This window comes from Ambystoma mexicanum, chromosome 3p, assembly GCF_040938575.1.
Source record: "Ambystoma mexicanum isolate Mex_15411 chromosome 3p, UKY_AmexF1_1, whole genome shotgun sequence".
Lineage (NCBI taxonomy): Eukaryota > Metazoa > Chordata > Amphibia > Caudata > Ambystomatidae > Ambystoma > Ambystoma mexicanum.
In genome coordinates, this window is record NC_090925.1 from 537,887,138 (window position 1) to 537,900,366 (window position 13,229).

General features: G+C 43.6%; 1 protein-coding gene across 1 annotated transcript in view; it reads right to left on the minus strand.

The window, feature by feature from the left end:
* SLC9A8 (solute carrier family 9 member A8) overlaps positions 1-13,229 on the minus strand; it is a 1,353,696-nt gene that overhangs the window by 1,018,532 nt on the left and 321,935 nt on the right. The window contains exon 7 of the mRNA XM_069651262.1: positions 1,748-1,849. Coding sequence (XP_069507363.1) covers positions 1,748-1,849 — 102 coding nt within the window. The remainder of the gene's footprint in view (positions 1-1,747; positions 1,850-13,229) is intronic.

Consider the following 13,229-nt stretch of genomic DNA (forward strand, 5'->3'; position numbering starts at 1 on the left):
ATCTGCCTCACGTACAAGTCCCTCAATCATCTAGCACCACCATATCTAGCTAATAAATTCACCATGAAACCTGCTACCAGATCCACCAGATCCTCCAACACTCTATGCTTGACAGTGCCCAGGTTCCACCTAAAAAGAGCTGGAGGGGCAAGCTTCACAGTACTTGCCCCCCAACTCTGGAACACCCTACCTCTCAACATCAAAACTATCGAATCCTTCCAGATCTTCAGGAAGCAGGTCATCAGCTGGCGTCTAAACAAAGAATAGCCCCACTAACACCAGACCTTACACCCCCGTGCGGTAACTGGTTTAGGTACTGTATTCACATTGAAAATTGTATATTGTGTGTATTGTATGTGCACTGTATATTTATAACTGTATATATATGTATATATTATAAGTATGTATGAAGTATGTAACACAAAGATACTTCTCAACGCTGTAACCATATTCTTAAGCGCCCTTCTACCCCTGGGTTTGGAGCGCTATACAAATAAAATAAACAAACAAACTTGGTTGGCATTCAAAATGCACTTTTGATTGTTGATGACCCAGTCGTTATGCCCCATGAGATCGCACCACCACTGGACCAGCTCACCGGTTTCTTATGGTGTTTCCGACCTGTGGCACGTTGCTGCAGCAAAGTCTTAACTCAGGAAAGGAGTCTCTCGCTTGCCATGCCCTCTTTCAGCCCTCCCACCGGCCTCCCAATCACTTGCCGGTACAGTTGCTGCTGTTTGGCATGACCGCGTCCTTGACAGACACGCAGCTGCTGCTGGTTCCTTTGCGGCTCTTCCCCGGAGCCTGCCACGTTCCCCTGGGTCTTCGGGCACTCCGGTAATGAATACCTACAAGCGAGAGCTTGAAAGCACCTGCTTCTTTCAGCACGATCTGTTCCCGTGGATCTGCCTTCACCTGCGGGTCTGCTTCCTTCTTCGCCCAAGCTGCTTCTCTTCTCTCCGCCTCCTGATTGAAAGTGGAAACCATCTTTAAATCTCCCACGCAGCTGATCTACATTGCAACAACTAGTCTGCGTGTTTAGCTTAGGGTTTCTTTCAATCCTTACTAACTCCTTCTTCCTCTTCCTCGTCTCAGTACTTGAGACGTTGTGAGAATTGGAGTCCATAGGATTAATAGGATTTCTAAGTTGAATTTGTTTGGGATTTTTATTTAGTACAAAACCATCAGAGACAGGAGGCAATATGTGTGTTATGTACATATGAATGGTATTCAGCCTAGAATGTTTGTTATGAAAGGTTTTTAGAGTTTTGAAACTGGAGGGATATGTATAGTGACATGCCATTAGGAATTTAGGAATTATAGGGTCCTCCTCATTTCTAAGGGTGGATTACGGCATTTCTCCTGATTCCCAATAGCCATCTCCTCCCATGTAATCCTCCCTCATAATACCACCCCGAAGGTCAGGATAAGGTAGTGGCTGCCGTCCACTGGCCACATGGGAGAAGATCTTAGGCTGGGGATTAGGTATGACTCCACAGGATTCATCACACAGCGTATTTGTGTTTGTCTAGTATTCAGTAGATTTCTCTCTCTACACTGTTCTAGTTTTTTTAAAGTAAAATATCATATGATTAAAAGAAAACTGATTGAGCAAAGTATGACCCTACTTTTAGTAACTGTGAACAGTGGCTAATACAGAAAGCGTAGGTATGACATTGTATTACTTTGATAATCCAAACAAAGGAACGGCATTACAATTAAAATCTTCAATGGAACTGTACCTCACCTGTCCTAAAAAATAAATTCCTCCACCGACAATGAATGCTGATATTACAGTTCCAAATATTGCAAAGAGAGTAATGGAACCTATGTTTTGAAAGAAGTTGCCCTGCAAAAAACGAGTACAAAACAGCACTTTATTCCAAACACAATACTTGCTTACAATTAAAAAATTCATATGTCACTTAAGTAAAGCTGACAGCAATAACTTACAGTTCAAACATTTAACAATACATAAACAGGTCCAACACCGAAACATGAAGGACTAAACACATGTTTAATGGCAACAGTTAACTGGATTTAGCATTACATTCTACAAAAATAAGAAAAATGTCAGTCCTAGTAAATGGAGCTCCATAGATGCTACGAATACTGGCCCTTCCTTTCTAAAAGGGTGGGAGAATAATCTCACAAAGAGTTCAAATAGATTGTTATAAATCTTGTGAACCATACAAAAAAATAACACAAAACTGTCTAAAGAATTAAAAGTAATTATTCTGCATAAAAAAGCATTTGCATAAAGAAATTAAAAACATTGATAAAAAATAGCCCCAAAGCGAATGAACAGAAAGTTTAGAAGGGGAAAAATACTATTTCAAGATGGATTTAGTATTTTGCAGGGGAATTTGAAGTCTTGGTAATTCACGACATGTGTATGAGCGCGATAGAAATAAAATATCAATTCAATTCATTTCAAGTAAAATCAATCAATAGAAGCTGAAAAGACCATGAAATGTATATGCCAACCACCTCAGAAATCTCTACATAAAGTAGTGATGAAAGAAAGCTAAAGCCACTCAGATATTTTTAAAAGAAAAAGTGCACATCGTGTACTTATGGGGAAGGAAACCAAACAGATACAGATGATGATAGCTGCATGACGTGGGAAAGCTTAACATGCCTTGAAGGCTATGGAGTCGGCATATGCTTACTAGAAGGGGGGAGAAGAGAGATATTGCATGAACTAAAATGTGCACATTCAAGCAGCTATACATCAGTGCACGACCAGTGTTAGGCAAGATTGTATGCAGTACCCTTTGAGTGCACTACAACAACCCTGACCTCCTGGCAATAGGAACCCAACCTTTGGTCTAAGTCTGTACTAGACAGGTTGGTAGCGTGTTGAGCAGCCAGGCTTATCTCAAGAGCGGTCAATGTGAGCTGTAGGGGAGTTACACAGAGATTCACAGTGACAAGTGTGCTAAAAAGAGCTGGAGGAGCCAGCTTCCTGGTATTGGCCTGCAAATCCTGGAATGCCCTTCCCCTCGTCATCAGAATGGAACCTTCCATCTGGACCTTCAGAGCCAAAGTGCAGTTGGGGTATAGGCACAGAGTACCCCAGCCATGGTGCTCTATATGGTAGCTAAATGCTGAGAATCAAATGAGGTGATGCTGGCTGGTCCTTAGGTACAGTGAATCCCCAAGCCCCCCCCCCCAAGGAATGTCCAAACACTATGTCATGTTCTAACTGTGAGGAACCAGGAATGAGATGAAGACACAGATGACTCATGGTATTTGCCATAAACATTTATTAAATGAAAACAGGGTTGGAAAATGGCTCACTGTCACTATCCTAGGGGGTATTTCCATACCTCAACCATAAACTAAACATCGTGTGTCAAGATGTCCAAAAGCAAAATGTTGGCCCTCATTACGGGTCTGGCAGAAACTGTGCCGATAAAACCGGCAGGTGGCCACCAGACCCGTAATGATTTACCACTGCCTGCTTTATGGAATCACTGGTGCATTACAGCCCCGGCGGTCTGGTAAGTCAGGCGCCAATAAAATGTTGATCCCCATTCTTGTGGAGTCCTATAGAATTCCATGGGAATGGGGACCACGGAAGCACCGACGGTGCTTCCGTGAAAGTCTGCGGGCGGGTACCGTTCCACCCGTCAGGTCTGATCGTGGCGGGGCAGAACGGCACCTGCCCGCCGACTCATAGTTTGCCGGTTTGGAAACAACAGTGCCAGTAGTCTTACCAGCACCGTTGTTTCCAGACTGGCAAACTTGTAATGAGGGCCGTTGTGTGTCCGAAATCCTAACCTAGCCATCAAACTCTAAAAGTAACTCTGAGGTGCTAACAGTAATATCTCTGACTTGCAAAGTGCAAACATTTTCATGTTCAACAAAAAGGCATAAATCCGACAAAGTTCTAAATGAATAATGCACACAGTTCCAGGGAATCACTCCCTTCCCCAGGGTTCTCTCCAGCAAACAAAAGTACAAAAGAATAACCAAATTCTTTGTAGCTTTGTATCTCCCTTCCCCAAGACCTTCTCACAGTCAACGTAATCCAATAATCCTAAAGTCATGAATCTAATTTGGGATACTCTGACTCACAAACCAACACCTGGTATACTCCCCTGCCAGGTTCTTTCATATAGTTCCTTGATACAATATGGGTGTGGGTGCCAATCTCGCCAGAAACCTGTTGCACTCTCCTGCAAGGTTCTTTTTACTTATTCATCACAGTTCAGAATCCTTAGGGCATGGGTCTTCCTTGGGATTCTTTTGTTCACAAAACACCTCGTAGACTCCCCTGCCAGGCTCTCTTCATATAGTTGACTTTCTCCACTCTTGACTCTGCCTGGTATTCTCCTTTGCCAGGCCTTTTCACATTCATTTTCTTTCAGTCTTTTATCTGCCACACAGTTTTTCCCATATGTGTCTTTTAATGTTGCAATGGGTCCCAGACCCTTTTCCGTGTACTTATCTTGTTATCAAATGTCCCTGGAGCTCTATTCACCTGCTCAGGTGTTCCCCGGTTCTCACTGTGCGTCTCCCTCGGTATGCGGTAAACTCTCCAAAGAGCTCCGGCTGCACTTTCCCTCTCAGCGGGCTGACCTGTTCTCAGAAATGGCTTTGGGGTCCATCACGTTTCCGGTATTGGTCTGCGGCTTGCTGTCGGGTCCATGAAGCGCTTTGTTCACTGAACGGCATTCACCATGCCTTCGGCTCCCCTTGGCAGCCTCCCCTCTTCCCAGCATCTCAGTGAATGGGATCCGACCCATGTGCGTCTGCAGACTAGGCTCCCAGGACTTGGCAGGATCATCTGCCTCCATTGGTCATTCCGACGCGTGTCAGAAACAGCAAAACGCCTGTGCCGCTAGCCGCAGTCCTCCCGGTTCTTTCCTCAGCAGACCTTACCCCAGCTGGGTAAGGAGAATAACTCTATGCTTCTTTTCCCGGAATGGTTCTAAACCATGTCGGGCCAATTGCAGTCTTCCAACCACTAGACTGTTAACTTTGGTTCACATTAGGAGTAATCCTCATTGCTCCTTGTCTCTTACTCATCCCAGTTATTGTTTTGTTCTTTGCTCTCTGATATTGAGGAACATGGTCAGAAAGATTGTCAGGTTGCTGAAGGGAATAATGGCAGTATGCCATTGGGTATGAGCGATTGAGAGAATACCTCTGAAAGGGAAAGGGGGATACTGTGGTTCACCTGATGATGTCATGTCATCCCGAGGGTCGCCTCTCCCATGTGATCCGCCTTTAAATGCCCACCCACCCCATCAGGGTCAGGTAGCGGCTGCCATTCCCTGGCCACATGAGTAGAGGCTATCCCAGGGAAAGGAGTGATGACATCATCACATTCATCAGATAACACAGTACTTTAATATAAAATAAGTTTCAGGTGAATATATACAGCAATAAATAACACACTTTGTACTCCGGCAACACTATCCTAATAATGGCAAATATGTACACTTCTATGTGAAACCACAATATACTTAGATTCAGGTCAAATGCACCAACTGCTGACAGTTATTAAAAAAGCATAAAAATATATAAGCAATGGATAACCTGATAGATTTTACTGTAGGTAGGCAGGTAATAAAAAAAACATAGGCAGGCTACATTCTTTAGGATCAACTATGCAATACTGTGTGAGGATACCCCACCGGAGCAACCTGTTAGAAAATTATGTGTACTTTATCTTGTATATTACAGCCCAGTCCAAATATCTTGCATAATAGTCTGCTTCTCTTTCTTTTTTTTTAATTGTAACTAACCTTTCACAATCAACAAATTCATAATACCACAGTACACCTATAGAGACAACAATTTGTCATCACACTGAACTAAGTAACAATTAAATAATTACAGAATGATTAAAAATCATTACAAATTATTGCAAATGGTTAATTGGAAGTGAGTGAAAGTACTTAAGAAAAAGGCCAAACGATAATAAAACTATATATGAAACTATATATAACAACCCTACCTTCCATATTTCAGATCATATATTTTACCATTTAACATAAAGCAAACTGCCCCTTCTTTAAATGTGCTTAAAGCCCTATCTTGCAGCTCTCAAGCATTTGTATCACTGCTATTGACTTCTGCTGAGACTGCCCATCAATCAATATTTCCCAGGGTTGCTCTTGCACCCAAACTGTTGTATCGGAGAGAAATTTGCTTAAAAACTGTTGTTTGGCCCACCTAGTTCCTTCACACTCAATCATCAAGAGTTTAATGAATTGGTTTTCTGGGTTTCTGCAGATCTGGCATAGGTTTATGGGCATTTCCCCCATTCTACTTCTTGCCAGCACTTCCCCAGTGTGTAGGATGTTCAACCTCAGTCTTTGAAATTTCTTCCTGATTCTCCAGTCAGGAAACTTGATTAAATATCTGCTCAAGAAACCCAGTTTTCGATCTATTGTTTGCTGGGGGGTTGGATTGGACCCCAATCTTACTTTTCCAATGGTATGGATCCAATCCATTTCCTCCCATTTTCTTTTTGCATTTGTTGGATTTGCTTGCAGCAATTTGTGCTCTATGTCCGCACCTAAGAGTAACTCTTTCACCAATGGATTTAGCTTTCCAAGGGATTTTGATCTACCCCCCTCCAGGTGCTTCCTCATATCTGTATAAAATGAGTTATCCTGAGCTGGAATAATTCGATGTTGTAGTGATATCAATTTCCATCCGACCTGGCATTTTAGGGATCTGGGACCCAGATCAAATCTGAGATTGTTAATCACAAGGCTCATTGGAAGCCCAAATGCATGTTTCCACAATAGCCCTTCCCACCTTTGCCATGTGGTATTCCATAGCTGGGGTCTAGCTTCTAGACCATGTAGCAAAATAGGGATTACATTTGCCTGATAGAACTTCAAGACTGGGATGATTGAAAATCTCCCACATTTCCATAGAATTTTCTTCATCTGTGCTGCAAGGGGTTTTATTTTTATTTCAATACCCAGCTCTACTTTACAAATTGCCGGATTGGCATACATTTTGTATCCCAAGTAGACCAATTCCTCCACCCTTGTTACTACTTCGCCCCCCATTGACCACTTTGGGAAGGCAATTATTTTTCTTTGTCTAAACACCATTACCTTAGATTTATTTGGGTTTAAGGAAAGCCCATTCTCGCCTGCATAGCGGTGCAGACCGCTGAGTAGAGATCTGCTTCTCTTTCTAGAGATCCACCTACTCCGAAGGTACCTGGGAAGCCACAGGAGAACATGATCCAAGACGAATCAGGGACCACTGTATGAATCCTGAGGATGGAAGATGCTTGTTCTCGTCACAGTACCTTGGGTGCCTTGGCAGGCAAAGTGGTGGAGATTATTGGCTTTACACGATGAGACCCCTTGAGGATGGACCACCACTTGGAAGAAGGAATCACTGGGGTGTCGTTGTCGAGAAGAAGAAGGGAACCAAGCAGTGCTGGATTGGCAGCAATGCAGGTCTTTCAGAGTGGTCTCGATGCCGGTTTTCTACGCCTACTATGGATGTCAAACAAAGGTGAAACTTGCTATGAACCTCGACAAAGCTTAGCTGAAGAATTTAAGACCCTCGACGGTCTTGGGTGACTTTCAGTGGTGGCGGGTACAGAAGCAGAAGTAGGTGTTGGGTTATAGGATTTCGCCGTTTACTGACTTTTGTTTCTTGATGCTGTAGCCGCAGCACAAACCTCAGTATGGCTTCTGGCGACCTGGACATGACCACTGGAATGGACTATGGACTCTCAGCAAGTCTGGACCCTCAAGACATCTTCTTTGGATTTTAGTGGTGGGAAACCCACTGGAGGCAGCGACCCTGGATCTTCTCCGGCATGGACAAGTGGACAGATGTCGTGGCAGGGATGCCCCTTGAAGGATTCTTCAGAGATTTGAAACATTTGCAGCTCTGGGTGTCAGGCAGGACTATGCCAGGGTACCCCATATTCCGGGCTAAAGCAGCTTGGCTTCCAGCAGTCATGAACACTCCTCTGGAACCTGGGAGACACAGATGAACTTCTTGGCTTCAAGATGTTCAGGCACTCCTATTCTGGTTCCATGAAGTTCCCTTCTCAGGACGGCAGGCACACAGTACTGGCATCCAGAACACTTCAGGTGAAGAGCAGCAGTTGCACAATGTCCCCTCGTAGCTTTTGGAAAATGTCACCTATCCATGTCCTCTCTGGTTCAGTCCTTGAATCAGCACGGCCGTTTTCGGATTTGATGGAGCGATTCAGCTGCAGATGTCTTCCTCCATTTGGGTTCCAGGATGCAAGCTTAAGATGACTTCAGCTTCTGCTTCAGGTTTCTTGTTTCCGCTTCTGACAAGGCAGTGAGTGTGAAACCCCTGTCATACAAAACACCCCCCATTCACTCAGGCTGAGCCAGGCCCAGCCAGACAATCACACACAAGTGCATTCATGCAGGAAGCACCCGATCAGGCTCACAGGCATTCACACTATTCACCAGAAACCAGACACCCACAACACAGGATGTGGATTGGGGGCTAATCCCCAGCCTTTCAGTGCACCAGGCTGCATTCATTCCAGTTTCGGTCTGGGCTGGCTCAGCCATTGTGTCACACAACCAAAACCAGACACCCACAACGCAGAATGCATATTGACTACTCACTCCATTTAGGTAGGCTCCACCCCAAGGGTGTACCCACAAGCAGCAGCCCCTGGGAAGGCTCCATCCAGTCTGGCAATAGGCAGCCCCAGAGCCAAACATGTAATCTTAAATGGTACATGGCTAAATTGTTGGCTCCTTGTGTAGATTCTCTGATTTATTTTGGTTTCCCAGTGTATGCAAGACCTTCTCTGAATAATAGTCAGGCCTGGCTGAATACCCAACCAAAAAAATGATCTTGCAAATGAAAATGATTGACAAAGTTTGGCAGGTTTTCACTTAAACCAATGATTAGATATTACGAGGCAAACATAGTTCCAAAGCTAATCTATGGTATTGAGACCCACCCATTTGCCCTTCTGGATCATCTATCTATTGTGGAGGGGAGAATTTGGAAAGTAACTGTGCGAAATGATTTGGACTTAGTCTCATTAAAATTGCGAGCAAACTGGAGAATACAATTGCTCTTGCATAAGATCTTTTCTCCAGTGGAAGACTCTTTATTTGTAGTTTTTAATTCTTTTTACACTAAACAGTGTTGTACCAGAATGAGAGCATTAAAAGACTTATGTAGTACAATACTAGAAAAGATCAACTGTTCCACAGAGGACCTGATAGAACATACAGGCAGGGTCAAATTATTGCTATACCGACAAAATTGGATGGCGACAATAAACCATTTCCATTCATACCCATCCTTGGCACATTTGAGAGAAGACTAGAAAAGGAGGGGAGTGTTGGCTCAGTTTTTGAGTATATAACCAGATAAAGTGACCTATGTAGTTTTTATCCGTTTTTGCTGGAACTTGCTTAATTCCAAGCAGATTATGAGAACATAAGATTCCAGCAAACCTTGGTTTATGTAGATTCTATAAAAAAAACAGGGATGGTAGAAACAACCAAACACTGGGTAATGGAATGCCCTGCATTGAATAGCTTGTGCATGGTCTATCTGGTCAAGCTCATCCCTTTGCCTCTAGATGTTGACTCAAATGGGTTTTGGTACAGATGTTTGGCAGGTAGGACTACCTCCACAGTAATAGGAATTGCCTGCTTCATTAGAGCATTGATTTTTAGGATGTGTAACACTATTGATTTTAATGAATCTATTTGATTTGCACTTAATGAGAAATTACATATAATGTAATCCTGTTTGCAATTGCTTTTAGCACTGGTTTTAATGATTGTTGAACTTAAAATGAAATATGTTTTATTTGCTATATTTTTAATGGGATGCATTTGAAAAGTGTTATTAAAAGGTTGAGTTCTCTCGACCATAAAATATTTTTAAAAAATAAAAATATATGGTCCTTCCACACAACAACCATTCAGGTGAAGGGGACAGAGCCAGGGCTTTGCAGGACTTTGAGAAACACTGGCGTAAGGCAAAGGAAACCAAGATGCTACCAGTGGCCATTTTGCATGTATGTAGGAATCCATTGATTCCTATGGCAGGGCCTAGGTACCCCAAAAATGGAGAATACGTAGAGCCACTGTCACATCAGCATGTATCTGCCACCAGTCCATAAGCTTCTCTGTGGGAAGCACACATGTGCCCACAAATATACAATAGGGGTACAGGGTTTTACCCCTACCCATGAGTGCCCTAATGGTATAGCAGGGGTACTGTTCACCAAGAACAAAATGAAGAGCTGCACTGCCAGGGGTCCAACTAGACTCTCCTGGGCAGACAATAAGCAGAACCACAGTTTAAGGCAGTATAGGCCAAGGACACAGAGGCCCTATCCCTCCAATGAATCAGAATGTCAATGCAACTACAGAATCTCTGTCGTTTCAAAAACCTATTTCCGTCCCTTACACTTAATCTAACTAAGGAAAAAATGTCTCTTCTTGGCCTGGAAGAATGTCTCCCTTCTTCTGGACTACGGATCTGAGTTCTAGGTTAAAATGTCTTCAGATAAAAAACAAAGTTCATAAATTACAAAATGTCCGACTTGAAACACCATTGCTTATTGCCCCATAGTTAGTGTCACTATTGGGTTTCCTGGAAAATAACCGTCTTCGAGGTGGTTAGCAGTATTTCTCAGTTGTCTGCAGGCTTTTTCTCCCCTCTCCGGCTTCTTCCGATCTTCCCAGAGACTGCAGCGGCTCTGCACTGGCTCCCTACTGCTGAGCTGTGTGATCCAGGCCGCTCTCTCACTCCAGCCTTCTCGCCCGGCTGGCTGCTCCATTTCTGGTCCAGCCTGACAACAGCAGAGCTACTGGGGACGTCTCGGAAGACGGGTATTCTTCCTTCTTCCCACGGGATTTAAAACATACAGTTCCTCCAGGGAGGGTCTCTCTTATTGGCGAGTTCTTCTGCCCATTTTATGTCAATGTGTTGACCAGCTTGTCTAATCTGCTCTGTATGCATGGGAGCGTGATCTGCGCAGATCCGTGCCTCTTCGTCCTCACAGTTGTGGGGCATACGGTTCCCTGGGTAGTTCCTACTCTCCCTCATCTCAGTCAAGTTGGGTAGGCCATCACTAACATGGGGAGTTAGTGGTCCCTGAACAGGAAAGGAGGATGAGAAGGGATTGGGGTTTATTAAGACCATACCGTGTTCTCCTGGGATGGTCGTCCCTCGTCTCATAGGTTGGGAACCCTCACCATGTGATCCTCCTGCAGTACACAACCCCCAGGGAGATTATTGGGTAGTCTCTTCACCACCCTGGCCTCATGGAAAGGATCTCCCCCTAGGGAAGAAGGGATGACATCTGTGTATTCGCCACAGCAGGTTTTTTGGATTTCTAAAAAGAAAAGGCTCTTCCTGCAAGTTACTGTATTAGGTGTTGGTAGGGAGTGGTATAGGGGGGTGATTCCAGGAGGGCTGCTTAATACATCTCTCAATTTTAGTTTTCTTAATTTGCAGCTCTCACACATTCATAATTGGGTGACAGTAAGTCAATTGCACAGTTGATCTGATTCATGGCCTTAATGTAAAATATAGATAAGCTGAAAAAAGAGCAAAATGAACAAGTTACTTACCCGTGGTAACGTTCTCTTGATTGGATGTTCCTCCCACATATTTATCATCTATTGATGAAATCTATCCAGCTTCAGCTGCTTTGGAAAAAGAACTCTGGGCAGAGGGAGCTGTGTGTTGTCTGTTCGAGTGGATGTCCTTCGAGGGACTCTGTCCGACTGTCAACATCAGCATTAGTACAAGTAGTGCACGCAGCGCCCGTTGGCTTCAGTTCCGTTTTTCCCCTCTGTAGAGGAATTACTAGCCATACCATAGACCATAGACTCCAAGAAAGCGTAAAGTGGAAAGACACATACATTCTACGCTGGGGTCGTAGATGAAGAATACCTGGGAGGAACATCCAATCGAAAGAACGTTACCACAGGTAGGTAAGTTGTTCTTCGAATGGATTGTCTCCCACAAATCCCTCATCTTTTGATAGACTTCCAAATCAGTAATAATTTTGGTGGTGGGAGTTGGAATTTAGTTTTGTTCTTAAATGTTACCATGGACAGAGTGAAAGACAGACTTCCCAAATTGTCCTTCTTGACTGAAAGAAGAATCCAGGCAGTAAAAAGTGTGAACAGACGACCAAGTGGCCACTGCACATATATCTTTAACTGTAACACCTCTCTGCAGAGCAGAAGAAGGTGCTATGCCCCTTGTGGAAATGTGCTCTTAAACTTTATGGCGGGTTTTACCCGCTAACTTGTAACATTCCACAATAGCCGGAATAATCAATTTGGATAGGGTGTGTTCTGTCACAGCCAAACCTAATTTATGACCTGTATAGGTAATGAATAATTGGTCATTCTGGTGAATTTCGGACATCCTGAATATATAAAAATTGAGAGCCCGTTTTGGGTCCAGTCTAAGTAACCTATCCTCCTCCTTTTTAGGATGAGAGGGCTGGTAGAAAGTTGGCAACATTATTTTTTGCGACAAATGGAAGTCTGGGACTACTTTTGGTAGACAAGAAGGTTTAACCTTGAGAAGACCTTTGTAATTAAGGAAAATATTATAAGGGGGTTTACAAGAAAGTGCCGCAACTCGCTTACCATGTGGGCTGACGTTATTGCAACTAGTAAGACAGTTAGTTAATAGTCTTAATGGACTAGTTCAAATGGAATGCATGTTAGACCAGATTGAGATCCCATATAGGGACTTGAAATGGAATTGGTGGAAATACTTTAGTACAGCCTTTTAGAAATAAAATAATCAGAGGGATTTTAAAATATGTCTCCTCTGAAGAGCGCTTGAAAATTGAAACTGCTGCCAGATAACCCCTAATTGTTCTAATCTGGAGCCCCAGATTTGCTAAATGGAACAAAAAAGATAACACCATAGGTGTATCACATAGAAAGGGATCCACATTCTTTTATCTCTGCACCAGCTGCTGAACCACAGCGGTACAAAGATTTTGTTGCTGGCCTCCTGGCCAAAAAAAGATTTCCATTACGTCATCCGGGAGGTCCCAATCCTTATATCTCAACCTCTCAGAAACCAGGCGTGAAGGTTGAGTGTCTTGACCTCTGGATGGAGAACCCGAACCTCCTCTCTTCGTGGAAGACATATTGGAGGGCAGATGGACATGTCCAGAAGGTCCAGGTACCACATACTACTGGCCAAATCCGGAGCAATTAGGATCCTGGATTTGCCAA